This window comes from Acanthaster planci, linkage group LG02, assembly GCF_054643075.1.
Source record: "Acanthaster planci isolate LZ-2023a linkage group LG02, COTS_SCS, whole genome shotgun sequence".
In the NCBI taxonomy this organism is placed as follows: domain Eukaryota; kingdom Metazoa; phylum Echinodermata; class Asteroidea; order Valvatida; family Acanthasteridae; genus Acanthaster; species Acanthaster planci.
The window spans coordinates 35,959,991-35,987,708 of record NC_141778.1 but is presented as its reverse complement, the minus strand read 5'-3'; the positions used below and the strand labels follow the sequence as shown (position 1 = coordinate 35,987,708).

The 27,718-nt window shown below is 37.5% G+C and overlaps 3 protein-coding genes across 5 annotated transcripts; 2 read left to right on the top strand and 1 right to left on the bottom strand.

The window, feature by feature from the left end:
- Positions 1 to 301: 301 nt before the first annotated feature.
- LOC147800207 (uncharacterized) lies at positions 302 to 4,212 on the top strand. 2 transcript variants are annotated; one of them, XM_087132629.1, is made up of 4 exons: positions 302 to 428; positions 727 to 839; positions 1,093 to 1,185; positions 3,247 to 4,212. In XM_087132629.1, exons 1-4 carry the CDS (start codon positions 306 to 308, stop codon positions 3,248 to 3,250), a joined length of 333 nt encoding a protein of 110 aa, XP_086988755.1. In that variant the 5' UTR covers positions 302 to 305; the 3' UTR covers positions 3,251 to 4,212. The 2 variants fall into 2 exon arrangements, with proteins under 2 accessions (XP_086988755.1, XP_086988754.1); XM_087132628.1 differs by having other exon boundaries at positions 1,093 to 4,212.
- A 682-nt stretch (positions 4,213 to 4,894) lies between these two features.
- On the top strand, positions 4,895 to 17,597 carry LOC110990595 (uncharacterized). 2 transcript variants are annotated; one of them, XM_087132627.1, is made up of 6 exons: positions 4,895 to 4,991; positions 5,703 to 5,760; positions 6,032 to 6,068; positions 6,416 to 6,495; positions 9,936 to 10,773; positions 15,270 to 17,597. In XM_087132627.1, the coding sequence occupies exons 2-6, from the start codon at positions 5,734 to 5,736 to the stop codon at positions 15,512 to 15,514; spliced, it is 1,227 nt and encodes a 408-aa protein (XP_086988753.1). In that variant the 5' UTR covers positions 4,895 to 4,991; positions 5,703 to 5,733; the 3' UTR covers positions 15,515 to 17,597. The 2 variants fall into 2 exon arrangements, with proteins under 2 accessions (XP_086988753.1, XP_022111363.2); XM_022255671.2 differs by lacking the exon at positions 4,895 to 4,991 and having other exon boundaries at positions 5,009 to 5,760.
- A 140-nt stretch (positions 17,598 to 17,737) lies between these two features.
- LOC110990602 (boophilin-H2-like) lies at positions 17,738 to 24,824 on the bottom strand. The gene is made up of 6 exons (XM_022255677.2): positions 24,506 to 24,824; positions 20,513 to 20,674; positions 20,108 to 20,192; positions 19,891 to 19,928; positions 19,258 to 19,365; positions 17,738 to 18,702 (listed from the first exon to the last, which is right to left on the bottom strand). Exons 1-6 carry the CDS (start codon positions 24,573 to 24,575, stop codon positions 18,602 to 18,604), a joined length of 564 nt encoding a protein of 187 aa, XP_022111369.2. The 5' UTR covers positions 24,576 to 24,824; the 3' UTR covers positions 17,738 to 18,601.
- Positions 24,825 to 27,718: the final 2,894 nt, after the last annotated feature.

Genomic DNA, 27,718 nt, shown 5'->3' with positions numbered 1-27,718 from the left:
GTTTTGTGCAACTTGACTGCTGTGTTAAAAGACTTGAGGTAGATCAGTTTATGCCTTGACTTTCTAGAGTTACTTTGTTGAAGCATAAATACACCCGTCTTCTTAGCTATGTAGAAATTTACATTTTGTTTGGACCAACAAATGTTTCCCACTCATTCCTAACCCATTTAAATTCTTTCAAGGTTGGTGCGAGTCTATCCTGCATGCAAACCTTATCTATGCAAAATGTTTAATTACGATGAATTGATATGAATGAAAGGAATTACCTTTGGTTTTTATCCTAGCATGATGAGGAGCGTAACTGGATGATGACATTACTTCAAGATGGTTTGAGAGATTGCAATGATGTCATACTTTATAACAGGAATTCAGTGTTTACCACTCTTATGGCATGCTGTCAGTCTAGGTTAGCCAGTAAGCAGTTCCAGGTATGTCATACATGCAGAAATGAAATATAAATACACTATGATCCAAACATGTCTGAGGGAGCGTGGTAGTGCATCAAGAGTTCGAATAAGTGGTTTATTTAAATTAGCTTTTTTGTTGAAAGAACAATTCCTTTTATATTGTAAAAAATAAATATATGTGTTAAATTGAAAGCTCACTTTTTCTGAACAGGCTCAGCAGAATTTACAATGACCATTGAAGTAAGAATTGTGACATAATACAAAGTGCAGTGACATTTGGACTAGTATACTGACTTCCATTATTTTCTACTCCAATCAGGAGGTAGTTGTGAATATCTTGGACAAAGCATTTGAAGTTCCAGAAAGTAGGAAGACTCTATGTCAGCAGTTGTTGCCATCTCTTCAAGCATTTGTGACATCACAAGACTCAAGGTAAAATGTCATGTGCAAGAGGTATCTATGGTTACAGTGTTGAATTATGGAATTTCTTGCATTACCCTGTTTCTTGTGATTTCATTATGTTTTGCAGGTTATTTTTGCTTAAGACCTGACACAAATTTGTAACCCTAACAGTCCTCAAATTTCAGTAACATTTTCCTTACACCATCAGGGGTTAGGATAAAAGATTTCAGCTGTGGATATAATAATATTATTTGACAATCATTTGCTTTTCTTTTCTGACTAGTTGTGAAGCAGGCCAATCAGAAAGGCATTCAACAGTTACAAGTCTAATCCACAAACTCCAGTTACATAACAGTGAGAACAGTCACATGTTGAGGTGGGTACTTGCTGCTATGGGCATTGTCCACAACAGATAAGTACTAATTGTCTCTCATTAGTATGAAGTTTGTGGGATGCTGTTTAAATATTTGTTGTTTCTGAATTTCTTAGTAAGCGCATTGGCTTTCCCATTCAGTGTGCATGCATTGCGCACATGGTTCATGTATGCATGCTTGTATATTGGTAAACTTCTCCAAATCAGCACCAGGTTGACACTTATTACACGTGGTAAAAATACAAGATAAAAATGCTTATTTTGTAGGAAATTAAACTTACTTGTACATGTATTTGTATGAAATTTAAAAGTTTAGAGTAAAAGAAGAAGAACTATGACTTTTGAAGTCATCAGAACTCAGCATTGAAATGCACTGAATCTGCCTGGAGAAATTGTAGAGACAACTTCATTGGCAGATGATAGAGGGCTTATTCAATTATTTAGTTTTAATCAAATTTTATTGGTTATTTTATTAGAATGGCAAAAGTAAGAAAAACCTTGTTTAATTTGAATTCTTTTACCGCGCTCCTACATTAACAAATTGGCCAAGTTAATGATGTTGTTTGTGCAAGTTTTAACCTAAATTACATATTGTCTGTGTTTGCCTTCAGAAAATCGTTTCCATGGAAATATGCACTGTTCAGTTGAGATTCATTGTAACTGGAATTTCATCCTTACCAAGTTCATAATAACGAAACTTTTCTGTATTCATAAAGGAAAATACATGTAGGCACAGTAAGACCACTGACCACAAACCCTAATAAAAACTCCAACCTGTGTGTACTCAGCTTTGTCTAGGAGCCCTAGACTTGAATCTAGTCAGCCCTACATTGCACTTCCCCGGTCAGCCATCCTTCACAATACACAGTGCATCCGTATCCCATATATGCACAAGGCTGAAGGCCAAGTAGCATACGGGACACATATGCACTGCATTATTCTGTGATCCATGAGCGGAGGTGTAATAATGATTCTGTCTTCAAGCAAACTTTATGTGCAGTAAAGGTGTTATAAGGCCTACATGTATGTGCATTTGCTTTCAGTGCAAAACTAGTGCATCGTGTAGAGTTAGAACAGAGCATTATGCGGAGCTTGACATGGACTGTGCAATACGATTATATGTCACACTGTTTGTTGCCATGGACTGACCAATCAGCATTGAAAATTCAAGTTTGCCTGACGATAAATCTTCTTATAAGGCACCATCATTTGATAGCCTTTCCGTGATATTTGGCGTCAACGTCCGAGATTGTACATGTATCATTATAAAGGCTGTCACCATCTAAGTCCGACTTGACAGATAAGCCAGTCAGATCCCTCCGCCAGTGATATGTAGTTATTCATAATTGCATAGGAATGACATGTTCATGCATAATGTATATAGAATTTCCACCTATCATAATATTCAGACTTGTAGACTTGTTTATGATAACGGAGGTGTGAACAACATAAAGACAAGTCTGTCAGTGTGATTGGCTTATAGCCTTTTTTGGTAGATGAGCTGATACGCTGTGTGCAAATGGTTGGCAGATTTGGCAAGTTGGAATTTCTCAAAATAATTAGTAGTAAGTGGACAAAAGAGAGCACAAAGCAAGCTAATGAGTGACCGATGTCACATGGCCTCCATATCCAAAGCATAAACATGGACATCATGGATGATCCCGAAGTGAGTCAAATCCACTGGGAGCCTTGAATTACTAAAACCCTAACGTGTGTTGTCAGTATTGACCACGAGCCTTAATTAAAAGCCCAAACCTGTTCTTTGCATTGACCATAGGCCTTAAGAATAAAAGACTGTTTGCTCAGCATTTTAACTTGACTTACAATTAAATAATTGGAACCTGTATGTTTCCAGTACTAATTTCCATTAATTATGGATTCAACTAAGTGAACCTGTCCGACGCATACACCTATTTGAATGGGTGGTATTTTTATTTATAAGTCGGTAAGCAATGATAATGGGAACCTACAGAATATGAAGAATCAGTAAAGAGCCACTAGCCGTCATTTAAGAAATCATTAAAAAATGAGTTATATTTTCAATGTTTATTTTTGTGTGTGCAGGTAAAAGGGACATCCCAAAGAAATGGTTTCTGCTTGAAAGAACAAATCATTGTGATTCCCATTGACATTTTAACAAGATTATAAGCATTAATTTCTTCAAATTAAATTCACTTAGTAAAAACATGTTTTTATTTCCGTCCCAGGGTCTGCAATTGCCTGTCTTACACATTTTTTAAGTTATGTAATCCAGTTCAGTGATTTATGTGCTGAACTTCACCTAAGCTAGGAATCTGTTGATGATGCAAGACCAGTCAAATATATCACCTCAGCTAGGAATCTGTTGAGGATGCAAGACCAGTCAAATATATCACCTCAGCTAGGAATCTGTTGAGGATGCAAGACCAGTCAAATATATCACCTCAGCTAGGAATCTGTTGAGGATGCAAAACCAGTCAAAATATGTCAATCAAAAATAACTACTTTAAGTGAAATTCAGTCACGGTTTGTTATGTAATGTTTTGTTTTTCAGTTTTTATTCAGGGTTACATTTTATGAGTTCAGTTCCTTTGTGTTGGTTCTTGTGTTTTCTGTTGATTTTTTTGTAACTATAATTCTGTTTTCAGTGTACAATCACATTTTAACATAACTACATGTATGGTACATGATAAACTCTGACATGCGAGTAATCATCTTTCACTTGAAGTTATTCCAAATTACAGTCTACTATATCCTCTGAGGATGGTCATTTTATTTGAAGTTCATTCACTGGAGATTTATTCCATACTTTGGCTGGCTGCTTCAATGCTTATAGTTATTTTATGTAGCTATTGTTGCTTCATGTGAACAGTGCATCACAGTGGGAGATGGGTGGCATGCTGGCATGGTTGGCAGGCCAGTGATGGGAATTTTGTTTGCCAGTTAATCATGTATTGCCCTGACATAATTGAGTCAGGCTATTATCTTAATGATCAATAAACTGGGCAATAAATGACGTGTTTGAAGTGTGCCACCTTTACTTTCTCATAATTGAAGTCTATCACCCGGTCCGAGAAAATTAATAAAGAGAAACTGGAGGTTAATCTTAATTACTGTTCCCAAGCAAGAAGGAATGTGCTACGTGACGATCTTGCTCAAAGCTGAAGGCTTATTTCAACTTTTATTGTTTAGGCAGTCATATTTCAGAAATTGTTATTTTGAAGTCATTCATTTAAGACCTCACGTTGTATGGGAATTCTGAGATCATTTTCACTTGGCAGAGTGGAAGCAATACCCAAGAAATAAAAGTCCACAGGAAGCCAACAATGATCTGTTGCTCTACAGTTTTTTTCTACACATCTAAGCTTGTTAACCTGACTGCTATGATGCTACATGCATGAAAGTATGTGTTCCTGTGTTTGAAGGCGGCGTATGTTTATTAATTATGAGCAATGACTCTAGTTAACCATAGTTCAACTACATGTAACAACGTCCAAATGATGGATGGTTTGGAAATCTACTTGACTGTTTGGGACCAAACCCCAAAACTTGACCAACTCATTCGAATGTAACTGAATAGCGCATGTGCATTGTTAAAAGCAGTTGACTACTAACAAGCTCTATTTTGCTCCCCAACTTGCCCGTATTCATTATAGAGGTCATTGATTGGTCCCAGCTGTCAATAATGACACTCGCTTGAATTACGTTTCGCTGGTTGTGATTATGTAGAGCACCCACGTGGAGGTATTACCCTGCATTCAAGTCGTTGACAATTTGATAACGGCAGAGCTTTGGTTTACAGATGTACACTAGCTTCATCATGATTTAAGGTAGGTCAAAGCATTAATGTTTTTGTGTTGTCATCATGTGTACTAGGCCTACATATTTTTATCTTTAAATGGCTTGCGAAGATAGAAACAAGTGATAATGTTCTGAATTAGTCTGAAGGTAATTTGAATTTGTACAGGGGTTTTATCAGTATTGCTATTAAACCCAGAACATAAACTTTGTATGCTGTATTCTGAAAATAATTGGGTTTTGTTACTTGAGTGGAGCCTCAAATGGAGTGTTGTCCTTTGGTCAAGAAGGTTTTCTTCATAGTCAAATTGAGTCACATGATATTGGAGCTCTCCAATAAAATTAACACATTAGATAGTGAGATTGGGCACCTGTGCTTTGAAGAATTAGGAAAAACAGAAACGACATTTATTAATGACTGTCCAGAGAACGAAAGTATGCTTCTTGTTATACCCAACACATGTAGGCTACAAGAGAGGCATGCTAAATGCAATGTACAATGTACTGTGCATATGTATGTGGACTGTCAACAATAAAGATATACAAAATGCACTTTTGAATGCCTTTCCTGCTTGACATGATCATGTCCCTAGTGTGCTTGGCTTCGGGTCTTAAGTTATCAAACGCAACAGGTGTAACTCTCAATAGGTAGAAATATATCTGTTTCAATTAAGGCGTACAAAATTGCCCTTTTGCCCTAACTCCATAGGGTGTATGTATTTGACTCTCTTCTTTGTCAACAGTCTTTTCAAAATCTCCAACACAGCTAAGCAGATGGACATCAAACTTAGAATTTTGATGGTAAATAAATTAATTTTGACATTTCTGTTGAATTTGGTTCATTTATGAACTTATTCATTCATTGCTTTTTAATGGTCTTTGTTTTATATATATTGTGTTTTGTTAGCTTTCTATCCTCATTCCTCTTTAAATTAGAATTTTATAAGATTGGTAGTTAATCAGCTCAGATTAAATTATGGATAAATAAGCTTCAATGTATTAGTTGATGCATACTGTTTCTTGGAACAATGGACCAGCTTAATGTTATTCTTTCCTTTTGAATCATTCACAGATTGTGATTCTCGTTAACAACCCACACAATGGAAATGGTGAGTTAAATGGAAATAACAGGTGGTTATGTTCATGGATCAGTACCTTGGATTTGAATGAAGATTATTTCAATAGATTAGAGCAAAATGTAAAATGGAACTGAGAAAATGTTTACATGTAGAACAGCTGGCTGACTATCAAAAACACAAGAATTGGTAAGTTTTACATGGAATGTGTTAGAAAGACATCTGGTTTCCATAAATAACCAAAGATCCCTGCTGTTTTGAAATGTAAGAGCATGCTTGTATAATCTGGGTATAATTAAGCCTTATTCTACCTTTAAAGATAAAGATCCATGAAATAAAAACCTTTATTTATGGATTGTTTCCGTTTTTGGTTTCAACAGCAATCAGTTGCTATGTGTGTGATACAAGCAGCAACGATGACTGTAACCCTGGCACTTCAACAACTTGTGGCAGTGAACAGGTTTGTCACGGTTTTACATCACTTTACTATCAGCAAAGTGCATGGTGCCATCCCTGTCTCATGGTCTATTATGGTCTGTCGTGGTCTGTCATCTGGGAACTTGGTTTGAGTTGAAGTTGTTTATGAGCACTCATATTGCTAAGGCTTGTTCCCTATTTTTTCCACCTTCATAACAGCAGATGTATGAGCAGTGTTTTGTTCAAGGAATCATTGGTCACCCTTATTCCTGCATTTAGTACCAACAGACTTGATTATTGTACGGCCATCTATATGGCATTTCCGAAATAGCTAAGTTACAAGTTCACAACGTACATATAGCTGTTAGGCTTGTTAGCAACACACAGAAATTCAACCACATCTAACTGGTCTTGCGTCGGTTACATTGGCTGCCTGTGAAATTCCGCATAGATTTTAAAATTTTTCTTTTACTTTTTAAAGCACAACATGGTCTGTCCTCAAAGTACATCAGTGACCTCGTTGGTGTAAAGAAGACATCCACCTACTGTATATTTTCCAATGATAAAGTGTGTTTAAAAACACTTGGGGTAGATCTTTTTCACATGCTGTCCCTGAATAATGGAATAAGTTACCTGCTGATATTCAACAATCCAGGTCTTTTTAAACTGGCTTTTAACTCATTTTACCGCTCATCTTTCAGGGCTGAAAATTGTGTGTAACTAAATGTAGATTTTCAAGATGTATTTTTTTTTCGTTGGGGAGATGTTAATTATATATAACAGGTTTTGCCCTTACCCAACGTATATTAATAAGCACTGTATGCTCAGTGCTTGTCCGAGTGCTGACTGCACTAGTAAGCAGGAGGTCGTGGGTTCGAGTCCCACCGTAGTAAGCTTGTGAGGTTTTTTCGCAAGCTCTCAGACAAGCACTGAGCATACAGTGCTTATTAATATACGTTGGGTAAGGGCAAAACCTGTTATATATAATTAACATCTCCCCAACGCAAAAAATACATCTTCAAAATAGTTCGCGGTACCCACTGCTTCGTTTGACTCGGACCGGCCAGCCGACCCCGGCAAGCTCGGTGGTCGAGTGGTTAAGACATCTGCACTAGTAAGCAGGAGGTCGTGGGTTCGAGTCCCACCCAAGTAAGCTTGTGAGGTTTTTTCGCAAGCTCTCAGACAAGCACTGAGCATACAGTGCTTATTAATATACGTTGGGTAAGGGCAAAACCTGTTATATATAAATGTAGATTGTCCCAGAATTATTTCATTTACATTCTAAAGCTTTAAGTTGGGAGCTGTTCTTCACCGATTTTTATCTTATCATTTCTTAATGTAACAAATTATATTGGGAAAATGTGTTTACAAATGATTATAAAGATGAACAAAGAAATTGACTCGAGTGGGAATTCAACCTGTGGCCTCCAAAAGACTGTACCAGTGCTCTACCAACTGAGCTATCCAGCCCTATGTTGGTTGCTCTTCCCATTTGTCAATATGTGTATCTTTGTTTGGGGGCACTAGCCAGAAGCCACTCAACCTGAAACACCATGTACCCAGGGATCACACCCCAGTAACATGATACAACCTGGGAGGTGGTGAACAGGGATCACTCAGAGAAGATACAGCTTTTTGAACATCATCTTAAACAAATTATATCAGGAAACTGACTTATTATGTTACAGTGTTTCGTTAAGGTTCACTATTGTATCTACGTATTTTCAAGCAGTTTTACCTTGTAAGTGGTCTTGATTCCTGTTTTTAAAATGTTAGTAGTACCTTTTAATGCACGTTTGATCACTGTTATGGAGACCACGTAATACAAATTTTAATTTATTATATTATTTTTTTCATAGCCTCTCATGGTCTGTAGACTAAAGGTCTGTCATGGTGTATCAGGATCTGTCATGGTCTGTTATGGTCCGTCATGGTCTATCATGGTATGTCATGGTTTTTCATGATCTGTCATGGTCGGTTATGCAAATAATGAATGTTCATTATTGCAGTGGTAAGAATGACTGCCTGAGGTGACAGATGAAACAGTCTGTTCCACGAAGCAAAGCCAAGTGGAATATACTGTTTCACCTGTCACCGAGTGCAAATACATGTATTCTTACCATCGCACGAATGCGGAACATTACTTGTATAAATCCTTGTCATCTGATTTTTTGAGTACAGCTTGATTAATTAACTGATTCAAACTGGACATTATCCAGTTGTAAATATGTTAATTTTTTGACATGATATTCTGAGCTCATTAAATTGTTTGGCAGCATTTTATCAGTTTCCTTATGTTGACAGCATTAGCATTACAAGTTCTGGTTATTTTGCCGTAAAAAAACTTGCTCATTAGACGCTGCAGTGCAATAGATCCAGAGGTTTTCATTATTGAACAATTTTTTACCCATGTGGTGTGGAATATGACATTTTGAACACCCAAGGGCACTATGTGTGCCCAAGGGTGTCTAAAACATCATAGCCCACACAGTCAGCAATTGTTTTGTCATACATGTACCTCTGTCTTAAGGAATTTATCCAAAGAAACAAGCTCTGAATTTCAAAAGACGAGAGGCCTACTGTCAAACTTTACAATTTTAACCTATAAACAGACATAAATGATATCTTCTGCAACTGCACTGTTCCCTCACTTGCTTTAATTGCGTAAACTCTAATGTGAAACTGGTGTGGGTACCAGTCAGTACATGTAGTCTGGTTAGCGGTCCCTGCATTACCTGATATGCTGCGGGGACAGGAATGAGTCTGTTTCACTAGCGCGATCATTGATCGAATTCCCTGGTAGCCTATACAAAGCGTATCATGGATACCGCACACAACGGACTAAGGAGCGGAAATGTTTGCTCTCGAACTTCCCAAAGCTCTTCTGTTTCGTGTCTGTGTGTGCACACACTAATGACAGAAAGAGATATCTCACAGTGAGTGTGATATGCGGATATGTCGCCCTGTCATGTGATTGTTCTGGGCCAATAAATGTACAGTATCCAAGGCAGAGGAGATGTATCATCATTTCTAATGCTCAGTTCTACATGTAAATTTTTTGCACTCTGCATGCATGTCGCGTGGCGTGTGTGTTGGTTCAAATAGTTCATTGCCATGTGATCAAAGATCCACTGCTCAGGTGACGGGAATTTATGCAGGTGTTGTATAAAATGGGCTGTCATGGTTTATCATGGGCTCTCATGGTTTATCATGGGCTGTCATCGTGGTCTACAACAGTCTATCATGATTTCTGTTATACAGTGTTTTTTAGAGATTTCGGCTATGAGTAGCACTGAGTTATGAGTAGCAATGACACTATTATTCATACTAAACCTACAATTTATGTATGAAATGTGCACTAACATTTCAGAAACAATTGATGTTGATATTGAAAACAATGTCATCATGAATGTTGTGGAGGAGACCTGTAATGTACTAATGCATCATTTTGCTTTTTGGTGATATTTTCTTTACGTATCATAGATATGCATGAATGAAGTCAGAGAGGAAAATGGCCTGTTTATAGTCAGAAAGATGTGTAAGGAAACAGATGCTTGCCAGAGTCAGGAAAATCAAAATCCATTCCAGTGTCACCCCGGGGAAAATGTCATCTCATTATGCTTCTACTGCTGCAATGTAGATCTGTGCAACAGTGGTAACTATCTCGATGTAATGTCTGCCATCATAACAACACTTGGTACAACACAGTTATTACCAGATCCTACAACACGTGCTGTCACATCATCACTAGCCACAACTGTTCCTCCAGACCCCACAACACAAGCTTTGACTGAGGCATCACCAGACCCCACAACACAAGCCTTGACTGAGGCGTCACCAGACGCCATAACACAAGCTTTGAGTGAGGCATCACCAGACCCCACAACACAAGTCTTGACTGAGGCGTCACCAGACACCACAACACAAGCTTTGACTGAGGCATCACCAGACCCCACAACACAAGCCTTGACTGAGGTATCACCAGACCCCACAACACAAGCCTTGACTGAGGCATCACCAGACCACACAACACAAGCCTTGACTGCGGCATCACCAGTGCCCACAACACAGGCCTTGACTGAGGCATCACCAGACCCCACAACACAAGCCTTGACTGAGGCATCACCAGACCCCACAACACAAGCCTTGACTGAGGCATCACCAGACCCCACGACACAAGTCACCACAGTAGCATCACTAGACCCCTCCACACTCTCCTCAGCGTCTTCTGTAATGCAACCCCTACTGGTCAGTCAAGATTCTTCTACACAAGTGGTCCAGACTACAATAAATCCAAGTCAAGAGGCCAACTGCAATGCAGGTATCGTAAGTAGAAATATACCAAGCCTAAAATAATCTAAAGGTTCATGTTTTGGTTGTGAATACACAGTAATCAAACAATTTCAGTGTCCGGTTTATTGCCTTTACTGGAATTTTACACTGTTTCATCATGACACAACCTATAAATGTTACTTCTAGCACATCTCTACTTTGACCTGATAGGGACATGTAAATACAACAGATGAACAATCTTTGTCCCATTTTTGCCCCTTTGTGGACTTGAAGCACCTAGCAAGCAATTTGTGTGATGATGGGATGTTACAAACAATCTCATCATAACATTGTTGAAAACGGAATGGCACAAAAATACCTTGTTGCATTTGGCTGAAATAAAAGGAAATAAGGAAACTAGAATAAATCATGACATCAAAGTAATTTGCTCATCTTGGGATGAGGAATATTATGTGTGCCAAGTTTTAAGTTATGACATCACGCAGTCTATTAAAAAGTCATCCAAAATTGTTGCCCTGAAAGAAAACGGTTTGATTCAGTTACTCAATCAGGAAGTGATCAGGTGTTCCTAGTTCTTGGTTTGATAACTTCAAGGAATTCTGATGCAAAGACTCTTAGTTATTTGTACAAAATAATATCTGTTGTGTGAACTGAATCTGATCTGTTCAGTTGGTCCTTTGATAATGTCCCTTGATGCAGTAATATACAAGTAGATGTACTTCATAATTTGAGTTGTGATTTCAAAGAGCATTGTAAGTTTCCTCTCAGGATTAAGTGCTCACAATTACTTGAAAAATATGCATGCCTATATTCGTGTGCACACGAACGTGGCCAAGTGTATAAATTGCATGCTTCACATGGACCCATCAACAAAAGTGGTCCACATAATGCAGATTGTTTGAAGCTTGTGTCTAGTAAATCAGATCCACACAAGGTTACCCCCCGCTGGTAAACAGGTTAAGAGGAATTCGGAGGCAGGTTAAGGCATTGCAATATGAGGAGAAATAGTAAAGAATTTTATCATAAAAACTTTAGCTCCAAATAATCTTCAGTTCAATGAAGAAAAAGTATTATTGTCAAGGAGTAATTTTAATTACATAAAAACAATAAATCGTGTGAATTCCTGTTTGTTAAAAGGTGCTAGTGCCCGGAGAATGTCAGTTAATACAGAAGGATTACTCATGCATGAATGATGTCATGTCTAATCATGATATGTCCAGGTCCTTTGAAGAAATATAGCATCAGATATTTATTTCTATAATCAATCCATCTGCTGCAGCTTCAAACTAACACAGTTACAAAAAATGAAATACATCTACAAACATGTAGTTGTGAACTGTTGTGAAATCTAAGGAGTCCATGAGGCTCATAATTCTTGAAAGTTTGAATGAAGGCACTGACTCATATTGTGTATGAAATTCAAAAATATCAGGTGTGCTGCCCTGGAAACATGTTTGATGAGATATTTAATTCTTGTTCTTTTTCTTCCTTTGTAAGTGTAAGGAGGTGGGCAGGTGGGGGCGGGGCAGCTGGCCAGCAGGGTTGTGTCGGGGGGGGGAAATTCCCAGGATACGGCGACTAAGCCGGATGAGGCCAGGGGGAAAGTTTCACAACAGTTGGGGAGGGGAAATCAGCACTCAGGTCCTGGTGGAACAGCAGACACACGGAGGGCCACAAGTAATAATCTGGACAGTTTCTGTTCTGCTTTCCCTGTTTCTTTAATACTGCTTTCAGTACTGGCCAAGTGCTGGGTCCGGTGGCCGCCTGTGAAAGTTGGGCAGGCACTCATTAGTTCCATGTATATAACAGGCTGGGACTAATAAAATTAAAGGAGCTTACAAATCAGGCAAAACTTACAAAGAACCCCAAAATACTCCATCTTGACCTAAGGTTTAAACTACAATGTGAAAGTGTAGAATAATTGTCCATATTGAGCATGAAGGAAAAAGACAAACATGCAGGCCAACCCCGGCTGCTGATTGACCAAAACTTACACACACTCTATCGTTAACCACATGCACTCAAATATGTGCCTCCTAAATGCACAATGCAGTCCTTAACTCGCAAAACATCACTAACAAAAAAGGCTGGCAATTTCCCAGTGAATAGGCTAATTTCTTCCTCTAGACGAACTATTCATCAAATTACCATCAAGGATCAAAGAAATTTCATCATAAGTGCACTTTATAATTTTCTGAACTTCCCTCTACTGGGCCCATGCACATTACTGTGCAAGAACATTTTACCTTTCATGCATGCCTTCTGTACTGTGATGGGCCATAAACATCCTTGTATACTTTGCCACAGTTACTCCTAAATCACCTTACAAATATCACTTTTGAAAATGCTTAATTTTGTTCAAAACTGTTATAAAGCTAATCTGTAATCATATGTGGATAAAATAAGATAGATTATGATAAGCAACTATTCCATTAATTGGGAAAAAGTAAAGCAAAGGAAATCATGATGAAAAAGTTAGGTGCAGTTATCTGTGAAAGTTGGGCAGGCACTGCCATGCAATCCACATGGCCTGGGGCATGCAGTTTAAGCACGTGTACGTCATGTCTAACAAAGAGTTCAGGCAAATATGCAGGGCATGGCCTATGACAGTTTAGGATTTAGCACAACAAAAATTTAGAAATTATGTGTAATTTCAGTAATTCAAAACCTCAAATAATGTGCCTTATTTCAAACTCAGTGTTGTTTCAAACCACATGTTCAACATAACACATAGTCAGTGAATGTTTTTTTGTTTCCTATGACCTACAAACAACAGTAAAAGGGAGCAGTTTGTGTACACTTTGGAAACGGGGATTCAGAATTCAGATTGGAAGGGTTACAACTAGGTAAAGGTAACAATAAATGGAACATTTTAACATGAATAAGATTATATAAGTAATTTGGTTGCATGGGACCTCTTCCTTACTTCAGAAAGCCTGGATTGGTGCATTCTTTTTTATTGATAAAAAATGAATAGGCCAGCAGCAGAAACAAAGAAACCATTAGCCCAAAGCTTTATTTCTTAGGTTAAACTGATCAGGTCTTCAAAACTGTATTAAGGCTGGTGAAGCAGAAATCACAAAAAGACCCAGCAGTGGGATTCACGTGACAGGAATCGTACTCCGAGGGTGAATACTTCAAACTTAGTATTTAAGAAAACAAATTAGAAGTTCATTTTCACAGTCAGTGAAAATAGCAAGTCATCTGAGTAACTTCAAGATGATGGCTTTGCAGGCTTTCCTGTGAGTTGAGTACAGGAGAGGGTTGGGAAAAATGTAGCTTTCAATCCAATCACTTTCGAATTTCTCCAGACATTAGCCAGCAAAGAGTGCACATATACGTATAGTACTGTGGTACCTTTCAACTGTCACGTAACATATGAGTGCATTGACACAATTTTACTATTTCTTCTATAAAAACCAATCAAGTTTTCGACATGTCACACTTTGTTTATGTTTGTGCTTCTTATTGCATTGAAGTTGTCACAATCCTTCCAGCCCCAGAGGCAAAGGGCACTTGCAAACGAAGTGTATTTGTATTTTGGTCTTTTGTTTTCTGATCACGTACTTGTTTCCTGTTATTTCCTATTACTTTGCAAACCTTGATTGTGGCCATTAATTTTTATGTTTTATTATATTGAGGTTATTTTATTTTCTGGTGGAAAGGGGTCATTTTTAAGTTGAAGTAGGGTGATGGGGGATATGAAGGGAGAATTTACCTCTGTCAAGTCGTTGTAAGTCCCCATCCCCATTTTGGATCTTCTGCCATAGAGCCATGTACTGCAACACAAAAATGGATTTAGAATCATACATGCACCTTTTTGATGGGGAATTCGTTCAGTGGGTTGGGAATTTCAATAACCTTTCAGGACTTTTCTCATGGATTAGGTTAAATGTGGGGGCTCCGTCTATAGACGATGTTGAATCGAAATGCAGAACTCCCCCTGGCATTTTACACTCATTTGGGTCATTATCCCAAATGGCCTCCTTAAAGATCAGTCACAGTGCTTTTATGCCAAAAGATGAACCCTAACCCCCTAGGGTGTATGTAAAATCATATTGAAATAGGACAACTTGGGACTGTTATGGCTGTACAGGGAATTGGTCATTCTTACTGACAAGCAATTCCAGGTCACTCTCGTCTGACCTCTTTTAATTCACAGTAAAGTTTGAGCAAGCATAGTACTCACATGGGGGCGCGTTTACGGAAAAAGTCGTATAATTGTAGAGCTGTAGTGTGACGTCATCAAAGCAGGCTTCTATCGAATGCTCCTGACATTTTTTGTGTTCATTTTCCCGATATGAAGGAGAACATCAATTCGTGCTTTTGACCTCATAGATCAGCAGCAATCTTTTGTTAGTTTTTACGCAATAGATAGTTTAAAATATCACTAAACTTTCACAGAAACCAAAATTGTGAATTACAAATGTAAATGAACTTTAAATGATCTACCAGTGCTATTCTCCTACTTTTTAGAAATGTTCCACCTCAAAAAACCATCCATTTTAATTTTGTTTTATAAAGATTGGAATTCTGCAAGCACGTACTTCATTGTGACTGACACCCATCACACCATCCATTCAGCTGATATGATGGACACCACTCCAGCACGTAGTCGAGTTGCATGTTCCTTGAAGTGTTTGCATCAAAATAACTGTGGGTTTTTTGCCTTCAACAATGTGACTCTAGTCTGTGTGCTAGGCAGAGGGATATATGAATCATCCAAAGTACAGGTTCAGCCTGGCAGTACTGTGTTCCTGAGACTCTAAATTATTCATGAGCTATTTAGTGCTCAAAGTACTTAACAATAAATAGAAATGTAATGAGTCACTGTACACTGTGCACACTGTTTATTGTTAAGGAAACATGTTGAAATACCCATTTCTGGAGACAGAAGAAAGGTTAATGCTCTTGTCATGTAATATTCAAAGAATTATGCAAGTTGGATATTTGGAGATGTTACCATGAGTCAGATACAAACTGCACTTGACAGAATCTATTGCAAGACAACTTGCTTTGTTGCTAGGACATAACTTAGTGAAAAGCCAGTGTCCCTGATGGGTTGTATAAACCTGAATGGAAGTCTTTGGAGGAACGATGGGTAGAAATTCATCTAAACCCGCCTTTGTAAAATGATCAATTACATCACAGCCTTCCAAGAAGGTAAATGTAATATCAAAATTTAGCTCCAAGTTAAAATCAACCCTTACCAGCTCTGACAGTAATGATTTAATGACCTGTGGTGCCCAACATCATAAATATTTATTATCAACTTATGCCTGTGTGATTAAAATAAAATGCGATGAGTGATTACACAACACAGAACCACAACTGGTAGTTATGGGACCTCAGTACCTGTTGGTTGCTGAAAGTCAGGTTTGCCTATAGAGCAGAATATTTCGTGTAGTGGATAGTTACCTGATAGCAAATGCATTGTACATTAATCACTGGTTGTCTTATGTTGGTGGATGAGATGAGAATAAACAGGAAGTAGTCACCTAAAGCAGGATTTGTATTGTTAGACATGGAACATTGCAGGTAGATGGTACAGTTATTGAAACATGAATAGTAATCATGAAGTATTGAAAACCGTGAAGGCTGGAAATCGAATATGTTATTACATGTAAATGTAAGTGAATACAAAGTTAACATTATTCAGCCAAATTTGTTTGAAAGTAGATGGTGTGGACCATGTGATCAACCCATTGGAGCCAGTCTCAGGGCTAATCACACTGTCAGTTGTATCTGATTTCATTTATAAGCAGACAACATGAAACACACAAAGACAAAAATACTGGTGTGTACAGCAGTAGCTGAGTATCAGGAAAGGGAGATCCATTCACATGAAAATTTCAGTTGTACTGAGTGTTCATTACTATGAATGTCGGGAGAGTTGCAGCTTACAGAAAATTGTAATTATAATTTTGGCAAAATAGTTTTATTTGGGATATTGGAGTGTGAACTGTATTGTACTTTTGTATGGTTACAAATATTTGATTAGTGGTCAGTAGTTTTGTACCTGACCTTGCCTGATTAAGCATCATGTCGGCTTTTGATCATGTCGGATCATCATGTGATTTTGAGATGCCAGAAAAAATGTGGAAGTGAAAATTCTCAGTTCACTTCTACATGGTGTTCCCAACATGCAATCCAAACTTAACATTTGCTTGCCCCATTCGGTCAGATTTGGTATTTTTCTGTTACGTTCCTCTCAATGAACGTATAATACATGCTTTATTGCAACTCTTTATTTCATCTCCATGTACATTCCACTTCCATAAAGAACATGTTTGAACTGAATTGCAAGCAAATTCATTACCCTTCAACAGTAGTACGATTGACAAACGACATATACGAGTGGGAAAATACTTTTTGCGTAAGATGAGGTTCCAGATAATATGAGATAAATAAGTAAGTAGCAGTAACGAGAGTCGACTGTAATTCTCCCAAAGTGCTTGTCAGAAATTGTTTTTAATATAAAGTTGGTAGCGTCTTCTATGTTTATTGAACATTTCAGTTGGGGTCCATGATAAAATTACGGAATGTTTCCGTGTACATAATTCAATTTTTGTGCTGTCCAGTGAAGCTTGAACATTTTTGTGCCAGTGTATGCAATTCAATTCAAATTGTCAAAGAGGTTTTATCACATTAAACACAACAGAAACCTTGTCAGTTCAGAATCCTCATTCTTGAATTCATGTTAGGTTGCCATTTTTTGGGGGGTTACAATCTAAACTTTGAAACTATTTTATTGGGTTGATAATTGGTCATGTCAACTGGATCGTTGTGTCTTATCAGTAGTTCTTCATAGTGGTATGCTAGGAGTAGTAGACTCTGTAAACACATTTATTTTGGTATCATTTCATTCTTTTATTCAATTCCATGCAATGCTGACCGATATTGTCTTTTAACCAATATTCATATTATGATGAAGTGGAACTCGGTGTAGTAACCGTGTATTAAATACAGATACACTAAAGGAAAACAAAATATTTTTATGGAATATTAATGGTATTTATTTCTTTATTACGTATAATTTTTGGTTACATTTGAAACCACTACCACAAGGCAGAGTTGAGTTGGACTCAAGTCATCTTTACGACCCAACTTGACATTTTTACCTAATGACTTGACTCAAGTCACTACATTACGATGACTCAACTGAGAATCGCAACCAACCATGAAATGGGTCATTCGAGTGTAACTAGAATGAGCGAGCGCATTTTTAAAAAGCCACTGACTACTGGTCGAACTATAGTTCACGCCCGAACTTTTCCCCAACATGTAGACAGGTACATGCATGTATTTGGATTTTAATGTTAAACTGTTTTACAGCTATCTTACTGACACATGTACTCAAGACATCAAATATTACTTTAGCAGTCAAGGTTATTAAGTAGATAACGTAGTCGCACAATTTTATTGTCCTAAATATTACTCGAAATGACTTCGACTTTTAGTTGGCATGATTTATTTTCATCGTTATCAGATTGATCATAGTGATGTTGAGAAATTGTTATAGGTATCTCGTTGCTGTTACATTTCAGAACACTTGTTGAATTGGCAAATCAGCCAGTCATGCAGTCAATTCAGCAGGTAGTTGAGCAAAGTTAAAAAAATAATCAAACTACTCTATTTTTGTTCAAAGAACAGGCTTGTAGAGAATAAGTTACTCTATCTTATTTAATGCCCTTTAATGAACTTTGCTTTCAGAAAACAGTTGGGCATTCTCATTGAACTTTAGGTAATGGCTATTTTTGTCATTTATTCCTTCAGTAGGATTTTGATAAATGTGATCATGCCGAAAGTGCTCAACAAAACTACTGCCTGGTCCTTGACATGAATGATACCTGTCATTAGTAACAGTCACACTCGGACGGGCATTGAAGTTTACTGTTAGATCTGCAGAAGCTGCAAAACTCTTGACAGTAGAACTTCAACTTGTTAAGGAAGTTACCTGTGTGAAATAAAATTAATGTCAATTTAATTTAATGTAGTAAACTTAATTTCGAAATGTATCAGGAACCTTCACTTGTTCTTATAATCCAAATTGGTGTTTTGATTCCTGAACAATCTCTGGAACTGTGAGTCTATGCATTTAGTTAGCAGTAGTCACCACTGCCAAGTTTCTACCTGCACACCCATAACATATCTACACTTTGCTACACTTATTGTTCTTGTTTGGACGAATGCACAACACAAGTTGCGTTCATCCTCATGCACACGAGGCTGCACCTTGAAGAAGGGTGAAGAGCCGTTTCACCTGAGACCATTTATAAACCTAACTCAGTTATGAGTAATTATCATTAAATTCATTCGTAAATTAACCAGCAAGACTATTTTGACTTACGACAAAAAATGCAGTAACGAAATACAGATGCCAAGTATATTTATTGCAGTAAATAGAGATAAATATTGGTCTATACATTTTGTAAATCCTTTGTTGAATTAGATAATGAAATTGTAATCTTTGAATGAGGCCCTACCAATTGAAATTTAGAGACAGTTTTACCTGGTTCAAGCTTGCAGTCGCAAGTCTGACAACCTTGCTCATCATTCTGGTAACCATAGTTGCATTTGTTATCACAGTTAGTGATTCTGCAAACTAATGGGACAGCGTCTAGTTGAAAAGAAATAAAGAACTACATGTATTTAACTGATGAGTCGCATTCAAAAAACGTGATTTCTATTTAGACAGAAAAGTAGCTTAAATTTTGTTCTGAACATCCATTACAGTTATTTGTATTTCCTTGCTTTGTTTATGTCAAAGAAACAATGAGCTCTTTTGGAATTCCTTTTTAAGCATGTTTAAACTCTTCTGTCTATGAAAATTCTTTTTTGAGGAAAGTAAAGGGTATAAAGTGCATAATTTAAATCTTTGACAGCTTTTTCAGACAAGTGAGGGCGTTGTTAGTTTGTGATGTAAATCTGAGAAGACACTTTCAGTTGTCGGGTTTCATGTTCATATTCTACATCAATGCAAAATTGATGTTCCGTGCATCACTGTTTTGCTAGTAAATATGAAAGTTTCATAGTTGCATAAAAAGCATATAGTAAAACAGAAATTAAAGTATATTAAAACACAAAGGTTAAATTTTCAGGATTTCATCATAAAAACCAGCCAACACAAATGAGGTTAACTTACTGCAACTCCCACATTCGAACAGACCATCGTTGCAAGTGCTACAAAGAAAGGAAATGGTGAATGACTGCTTGTTCAGCTTTGAATTTAATCATATTAAGACTACTGAAGTAACATCTATATACATGTACAGTTTATAGATATATGGCACAGATGTACTTTTACCATGCCGTCTGGAAAGCGATGTAATTGATTGATGATCTGAGAAAGATCTACATACCATCCACCACAGCCATATCCTCCTCCTTTGTTCTCTTGATGAGCATACCAAACTTGATTTTCTTCGTCATAACATGAGCGAGGATCTGTAGGAGGAAATAGTTTAAAGGAGGGTCTAACCTAAACAGGTTTCGGTACGTTGATTTCACTCACCATTTTCTTTGGAAAGAATGTTTTACTTTCTTTTTATTGGATGATGTTATCCCATTGACCTTATTACTTTGTTTAACTGCTGTGCACCAGGCATTTTCCTGCATGTCTCCATGCGTCATCTTTCCAGTTTGTGTCAGATCATACATGTTTGCATTTTTAATTTGTTAGTAACACAGACACTGTTCTAGCATTTACTATTATTTTTTGCTGTTTTATGCCTTATGTGGGACTTAATTCCAACAAATCTACTTACGTTCGCATTTGTCAATGCAATCTCCAGCAGAGGCGAAGTTATTGGCATTTCCTCCACACCCTCCGTATGTGAACTTCACACATTGCTCTAGGTCACTATCATATCCCCAACTAGGCATTCGCGCACTGCATGGTCCTGGTTCCAGTGGTTCCAAGCATTTTTCTTTGTGTTAAAGATACAATACAAATAATGAGAAACATATCTACAGGTACACAGGTATTGTTCTGTTTTTAAGGTCAGTCCTCCACTTTTTGTAGGGGTTCGGAGTAACAGTCTGCCGTTGTGAATGTTTATGATCACAGTGGTGAGGATAATCTCATGAGGTGACAGATTGGATATACTGTTCCTGGAGAGGAAGCTTCTTAATGCAATTTTTATTCTATTTCACGAATATGAAACATGTTTTTAATACAGCACCTCAATATTCCTTTTGTCAAGAAGTAACTCTTTTACCTAGTCCAGTAAACAATATAGTGACATTAAGTTGTCCTGTCTCAAATCAATTCTTGCTCAACAGTTGTATTTCATAGGTAGCTCTTGTTGTCTAGCATGCATGTATTTTATTTTTGTCTTATAGTTAAATTAGCCGTGGATACTAGTTGAGAAGTGTAGGCCTACATCAATAAAGTGAACATTTTTTTCGTAAGTCATCTGCCATTTTCAGTGCTACAGTAGCACTATGGTGTGCATATCAGTTTAACCACAACGAGACCCTCTGCACTCTTGTGCACGTGCACCATATCTGGTCGGGTTATGCTATCACTTCGAAGATCTGCAACTCTCCAATCACACGATGGACAGTGTTTGCGTTGTAGTAAGTTAAAATTTCTACACATCAAAGCGGTGTGTCAGGAGTACAAGACTGTGTCCATTATAAAATTAAATATCGCAGCAATTGTGAAGCTTACATACCAAAGTAAATAATGAAAAGATAAAAATAGCTATAGGATAGCACTCAGTCAAGAATAAAAACTACTTAATGATGAACAAAGTCTTGTAAATCTTGGTAATAGTTCTTTCCCACAGAAATTAAAAGGAATGCCTGGTGTATCTAAGATTGCAGTTGCATACTTGCTACCTGTGTTTAAACTGTACATGTGTATCATAAAATGATTAGATGTGATGAACATATCAGTTTTAATTGACCCATTCTACCTCCATCCAGTCACTTCACTGTATAATTCACCCAAGCGTGCATGTTTTCCCTTCGTGTTCCAAATCAGTTATTTTTAATAATAAAAAACATATTTATTAAAAATCAGCCATCTTTCCGTAGGCGTGTCTTTTTTAATGATACTACTCAACCGTAATCGTCACAGTTTAGTGCTCAATAATAATGACTGTGTAATTACTCATGTGAGGCGAAGAGTAGCTTTAATTCATAAATTCAAGACCAGTGCTTTGTAATGTATGACAGTAGTTTACGTTTTACCATTTTGTTCTGTAACTCGTGCAGGTTGTATTTTGTGGCCTAATCAACTTACTATCAAACCTCGTAGCTTCCAGATTGATATTCCATTCCCCTGTTGCGATAAGTTCATGGGCGGAAATTGTGTAGTCGGATTATCAATCAGCTCATCAGTCAAACGGCACTCGTACATGTATTTCATTAATTCTGGCCTCTTGATAGAGATATCAACAGCAGGTGGTGTAATTAATCAAGCGTGAACTACAAAACAATAAGAAGTGAAGAGGCGTATACGTAGGATGTGCATTGGAGTGCTACGAATTGCGAAACAATAAGTAGTGAAGCAGACGTTTAGGATGTGCATGGTGATGTGAATTGAATGCTGTAAATGTCACCCAGCAGAAAAACAGAGGTTTAATATTTCACTCACTGGAACGGTGTGTGTGAGAATGATGTCATAACCCCCTTGCTACATGCCATTTCGATTTATTGCTTTGTTTTTATTAAATTTATGTTTGACAAGGCGAGTAATTGAATTTCTGTAGCCGACGCAAAACATGTCTGATCAAAGAACCATTCACCTCCTGAGAATTGGTGCTGTTGTCATACCATACACTGTCATATAATTGCTTTACGCTGTGCGTGTCTAGGTTGGAGGGGTAGTATTACTGAACTCTGAAGTCATCGTTTTTTCGTTTTGTGTTTTGTTTCGTTTTTGTTTTGTTTTTTATCTTGTCGTCTTTACGACGTGATCGAGTACTTAAGACTAAGTAAATTTACAAATCCAAGTTACTGTCTTTTTGGATCATTTTGTTGCCTATACGGTATAAAGTTGGGCATATTTTGACCATCTTTTTGCCTCAATTGGTGTAAATATAAACTTTCCCATTTCTAATCACCAAGGATTCCAACTTTTGGATAACTCTTTGGGAAAATAATCAACAGTTACTTTAAAACTGACCAACAATCGTACTAAAAATTACTAACAATTATACTAAAATAACCAACAATTACGTGTACACTAAAAATGACCAATAATGATACTAAAAATGACCAGTATTTATACTAAGAACAACTAACGATTATACTAAAATTGACCAACAATTATACTGAAAAGACCACTTCGATAATTAGGCTTTGTCCGAAATTGTCTTTTTTACTGTACGAGCCCAGTACAAATAGTTTAATTAAACACTATTAAGTCGCGCTTCCGGAGAGCCCGGTTTAACCACTAAGTCTTGCTATCGGCAAATGCTCCAGGGATGGAGTCATTCGTGTGGGTGTAAACGTCCATAAATGAAGTTATGAATTTGTGAACAAATTTTGAAAACGGGAAAGCTTGAAAATCCCCCGGTTATATGTCATGCAATTTCAAATTGAGCTCACAGAGAGAAGTTACGGGATTATTTTTAATCCTAGGCTTTTGAGGCTGTAATTCTCAAGTATGACCGTTTTTATACTAATTTGAAGGAACATTAAATGAAGGCACACCAAGTTTACTTTGAGACAAAAAAATAATTGACACCGCAGATGTTGTCAACGCTGCTTCAAAAGCAGAGACTAGATGGGTATGAAGCTTCCTCCAGGCTTATAACAAAATTTGTTATAAATTTTGTCATTAAAAAAAATCCTATACAAACCTGATGAAGTTGGATTCAAACATGGCCATTTTTGTTCACCGGCTATTTGGGTTGAACGGGTCAGAGACTGTCGAGGGAAGTACTTGGTAAGTTAGGACACGATTTAGTTTAACTCTTAGCTATTTCGTTTAGTTTGAGGTTATTTTTATGTTCCTCTACAAACTACGTTGAAAATATGGTACTGTCGAGCAATGTGAATTCAATGAATAATTTTGATTGTTGAATCACTTCTTTGGAAGATCAGCCAAAGACGGAGTGTGAATTAAATTATGTATCTGCGTCTGTTCGACCAACTGTGCTGAAACGTACCTGTCCCTATAAAAATTCATCTTAAACATTCAATTACAATGCCTATGTATATCGTGTAATAAGTGACTGCATCTTGTCGATATAGTTTTCTGAAACCCAAAAGAAGCAGGCCTGTAAATTGCCAAGTACCTTTAAGCTTGAAAAGAGGAAAGCTTTCCGATTCCAAGACTTGTTAAGGTTTTCGCCGTCGTATATCAACAGAAAGCTTTTAGTTTTTTCAAAGGTTTTCCTCACCAATGTCAGCAAGAATTCGCTTCATCAGCATGTGTTTAATTCAAAATCATGCACTTTATTGTTTCCACCGCGTTTCCTTTTCACAGGCTGCATTTTTTTTCTTTTGGGAGAAAATCAGGCTTTCAGATCTCCATTTGCACCAACTCTACTAACTGAACGAATTGTAAAGATCACATTAAAATTCATCGAAACACAAAGAATATTTAACTTTTTTGGTGATTTCAAATTCGTTTATTGTCAATTTATTTCCAAATTTAAGTGTTCAACATAGATGTGAAAAGTGTTAAGTGTATGTTCCTCATCTTTATCCGACCACCCTGAACTTCAATCAATAAATCTTACGTTCTAGTTCGCAGGAATCACAAACTGTATTCATATTATACATTGACATAGGAAACTTACCTCCTTTATTGGCGGCAGCATACACACTCACGGCCAGAAGTAGTACACAACACAACACATTGCATGACATGACTGCGAAATGGTTTTCTACTAATCAAATCTCTTGTGGAAGAGAAGAGACGGACAGATGGGCTAAGTTCACTGGCCTAAGCGCTGATGGTTGAATTGAAACCCTGCAGCAAGAATGTAGGTATTTTCTCACGCGTCTTTTTAGAACCGCCCACTCAATCGACCAACTGAGAGTCATATGATATCATAAAAATTTGGCACATGTAGGATGGTGGTTTATTCAAGTTCTTCGACACTAGCCAAGCGGGAAGAGATTTATCTGGGGAGTGCGTCAGATACTCTAGGTATTGGGGCCTCAAGCGTATCCTTTTATTTGTGATCCCAGAATCCGAACTTGCATATAAGATTTGTGGAGGGAAGTTGATGCATTTTTAGAGATAATCTAGTGAATATAGCATTATTTATTTCCTGGTTTTATTAACAAAGTCAAGAGGTAATGTAGAACACGTTCAGAGTGATTTATAATAGTGAAACCATCAAGCGAACTAAATCGTCTTACATCGGATATATGCGATTGAGTTTGTCACGGTAATACTTTAATAATACCACGGTAATTGAATGAAGATTTCTACGTTGCTCAGAAAAATCTCTTTTTCTGCATATGGAAAACTTTTGCGCCGAAAGGACCCCAGCAAAAGGCATGGCTGAAACTACTGTGCACAGATGACTTCGAATTCCCCTAGCTCGGTGAAGAGTTTCTTCACATGCACATGTACATCCTGTTTACGGCGTGTACATACGGAGGCGCGTGTGCGTCCATGCATGACTATAGTCATTACCAGCCGAGCCACAAGTTACGCCAAATTTAGATGGGTCTTTTGAAAAGAAAGAAACGCGAATGTTTTTCTTGAACTAATCACCATGATACTTACATTATATGCTAGACAAAGGCTTGCACTTTTTGGAACTGAGCCGTAAGGTGGCGCTGTTAAATAATACAAGTTGAAGTTAGGGGTTGCATGCCATAAAGGGATTTCACACAGGAAATGAGGCCGATTTTGACGAAAAATGTGACATTTACCATGAGATCTGAGAGCCTAAATGATTAAAAATTTCATTCTATTGGTAATTTTCTGAAAATATAGCATCTTAGCTTCGTGCTCCTTCGAGAATTGTGAGATTGTGAAAATAATACCTACAATGACGAAAGATACAAAAAAGCGCGTTTGAGGGCAATTTTTCCACTGAAATGCAGTGGGAAGTAAACACTCGCAGGATAAGTTCCCCCAGGAATCTATATGTTTTTCCAACTCTGAAATCCCAGGAAAGATGTGGATATTCATCAGTGCCACACGTACTGAAATAACTTTAATGTGCTTAATTAGTTTTTCTACGAGTCAGTGTCCCTTTTGTTAGTTTACCTTTGATCTAGAGGTATAACGTAGAGTTGTTGTATTAAGCAAAGTTTGGTATCTACCCAAACGACCAAAACTGGAACCCAAGTCGATTTTCTTGGGATAACCTTTTGAATAAAGTTCATGACGTAATGTTTCTTCGTGCTCACAGTTATTAATGTATCTTGCCTGCAGTTCGCATTTTCGTGCGTTGCCTGAGAAGTAATTTTGTCCCCAGCACAATTTTCAAGTTGTCAACTGGAGGCATACAACATTTAGTGTAACCAGTTTTAAGATTTCATTTGCACTGTTCTGGACAGTTGAGTTGATCAGATTACCAGAGAGCTCAGGAAACTCTCAAGTGTCCGTTATGTGCAAAAACTGAAGTAGCTTGTGTATTTAAGCGCTGGACATGACCGTTTATCCACCCAGTATGGAATCCAACATCACCACTCCAAAAGAAGAGAGGAGAGATTTCTCCCTAAAATAAGAAACACGCATTTGGAAAAAGAAAGGATTTAAAAAAAAAAAAGATGTTACATGTATACGCGGTGGGCAAAGTATGGGATAAAATGAAGTAATAGAGGCCTACGACACACGAGTACAATCGGATGCCCTGTAACTTCAGTGGACGGAATGTTTGATATTTATCTAATTATTTTGTGTCATCAAACCCTTAGGCCAATTAAGCGTTGAAAACCTCTTCCACCACAAATGCACATCTTCCGATATGCTGGGTAAAAAACCCACACGTAGGCCTTTGGTAGTTTGATTCATGTTATCTGTAGCCATGTTACCATTAGCCGATTGGTTTACATCCTGCACAAGCACGCATGCGTGGTGTCGATGGATGCACGTGTGAATGACGTTAGCAGCTTTCCTTGGTATAACTAAGTGGACGTCCTATATAGCAGAGCGGCAGGTGACCACTTTAGACCACTGTATTGTAAATATTCGATCAGCTCTTCCAGACAGTAGAAAAATAGAAAATTACAATTGATGAAAATGTTTCACTTTTTCTGGTACGTGTAATAGAAAAGAAGAAACGTTAACAAATTATAGGCCTATAGAGTAACTTTTGTAGCGGGCATAATTTTACAGTCATGACACCTGCTGACATGATTTTTTTTTTTTACTAGTTTAGGCCATTTTATTGTCAGTCAACCAGTGGAGATTAGTGCGTTTCTGGCTAAGATAGCGAAAAGATTTCACACGCTGAACCAAATACAAATATCCTCACTTTAAAGGATACATTTATTTAAAAATAACAAGAAAAACCCAGGGATTCTATTCACAGAAGATAATTATTATTTAACAACAAAAATAAATAAAGGGCCTAGCTTGAAGATGTGTTGAAGTTGGGGATGACTTGTCTTGGCTTCACTTGGAAATAAGCTGGGGAGCTTGCAGTTAAAGGACTTGCAGTTCGAGTGGGCTTGAATGAATTCCAAAGATTATTGGCTTAGTGCAGATGGTGTGTATGGCTCGATTGCACTGTCTCTCCTTCCCCGGCTTGAATAAATCAGGTGTGGGGAACAGAATTCACGTGACTCCACTCCTTTCTCCATGCTCCAAGTCACTCACTGTCCAGCAGTATATGCAGCTCAATAGGCTCACTGATGTCACTCTAGTGCTTTGGTACTGCTAGGGGTGTCTTTGCCTAGGGCAGGACACGGACGAATATGTTAATGCAGGTTAATGCAAGGAGAGATCACAGAGACAACAGAACAGTCTCTGTTGAGTCCTGCAGTAGCCAAGTGAAGTACTAACTATACTAAGTAAAATAGTTGTATGGACTATCAAAAATGAA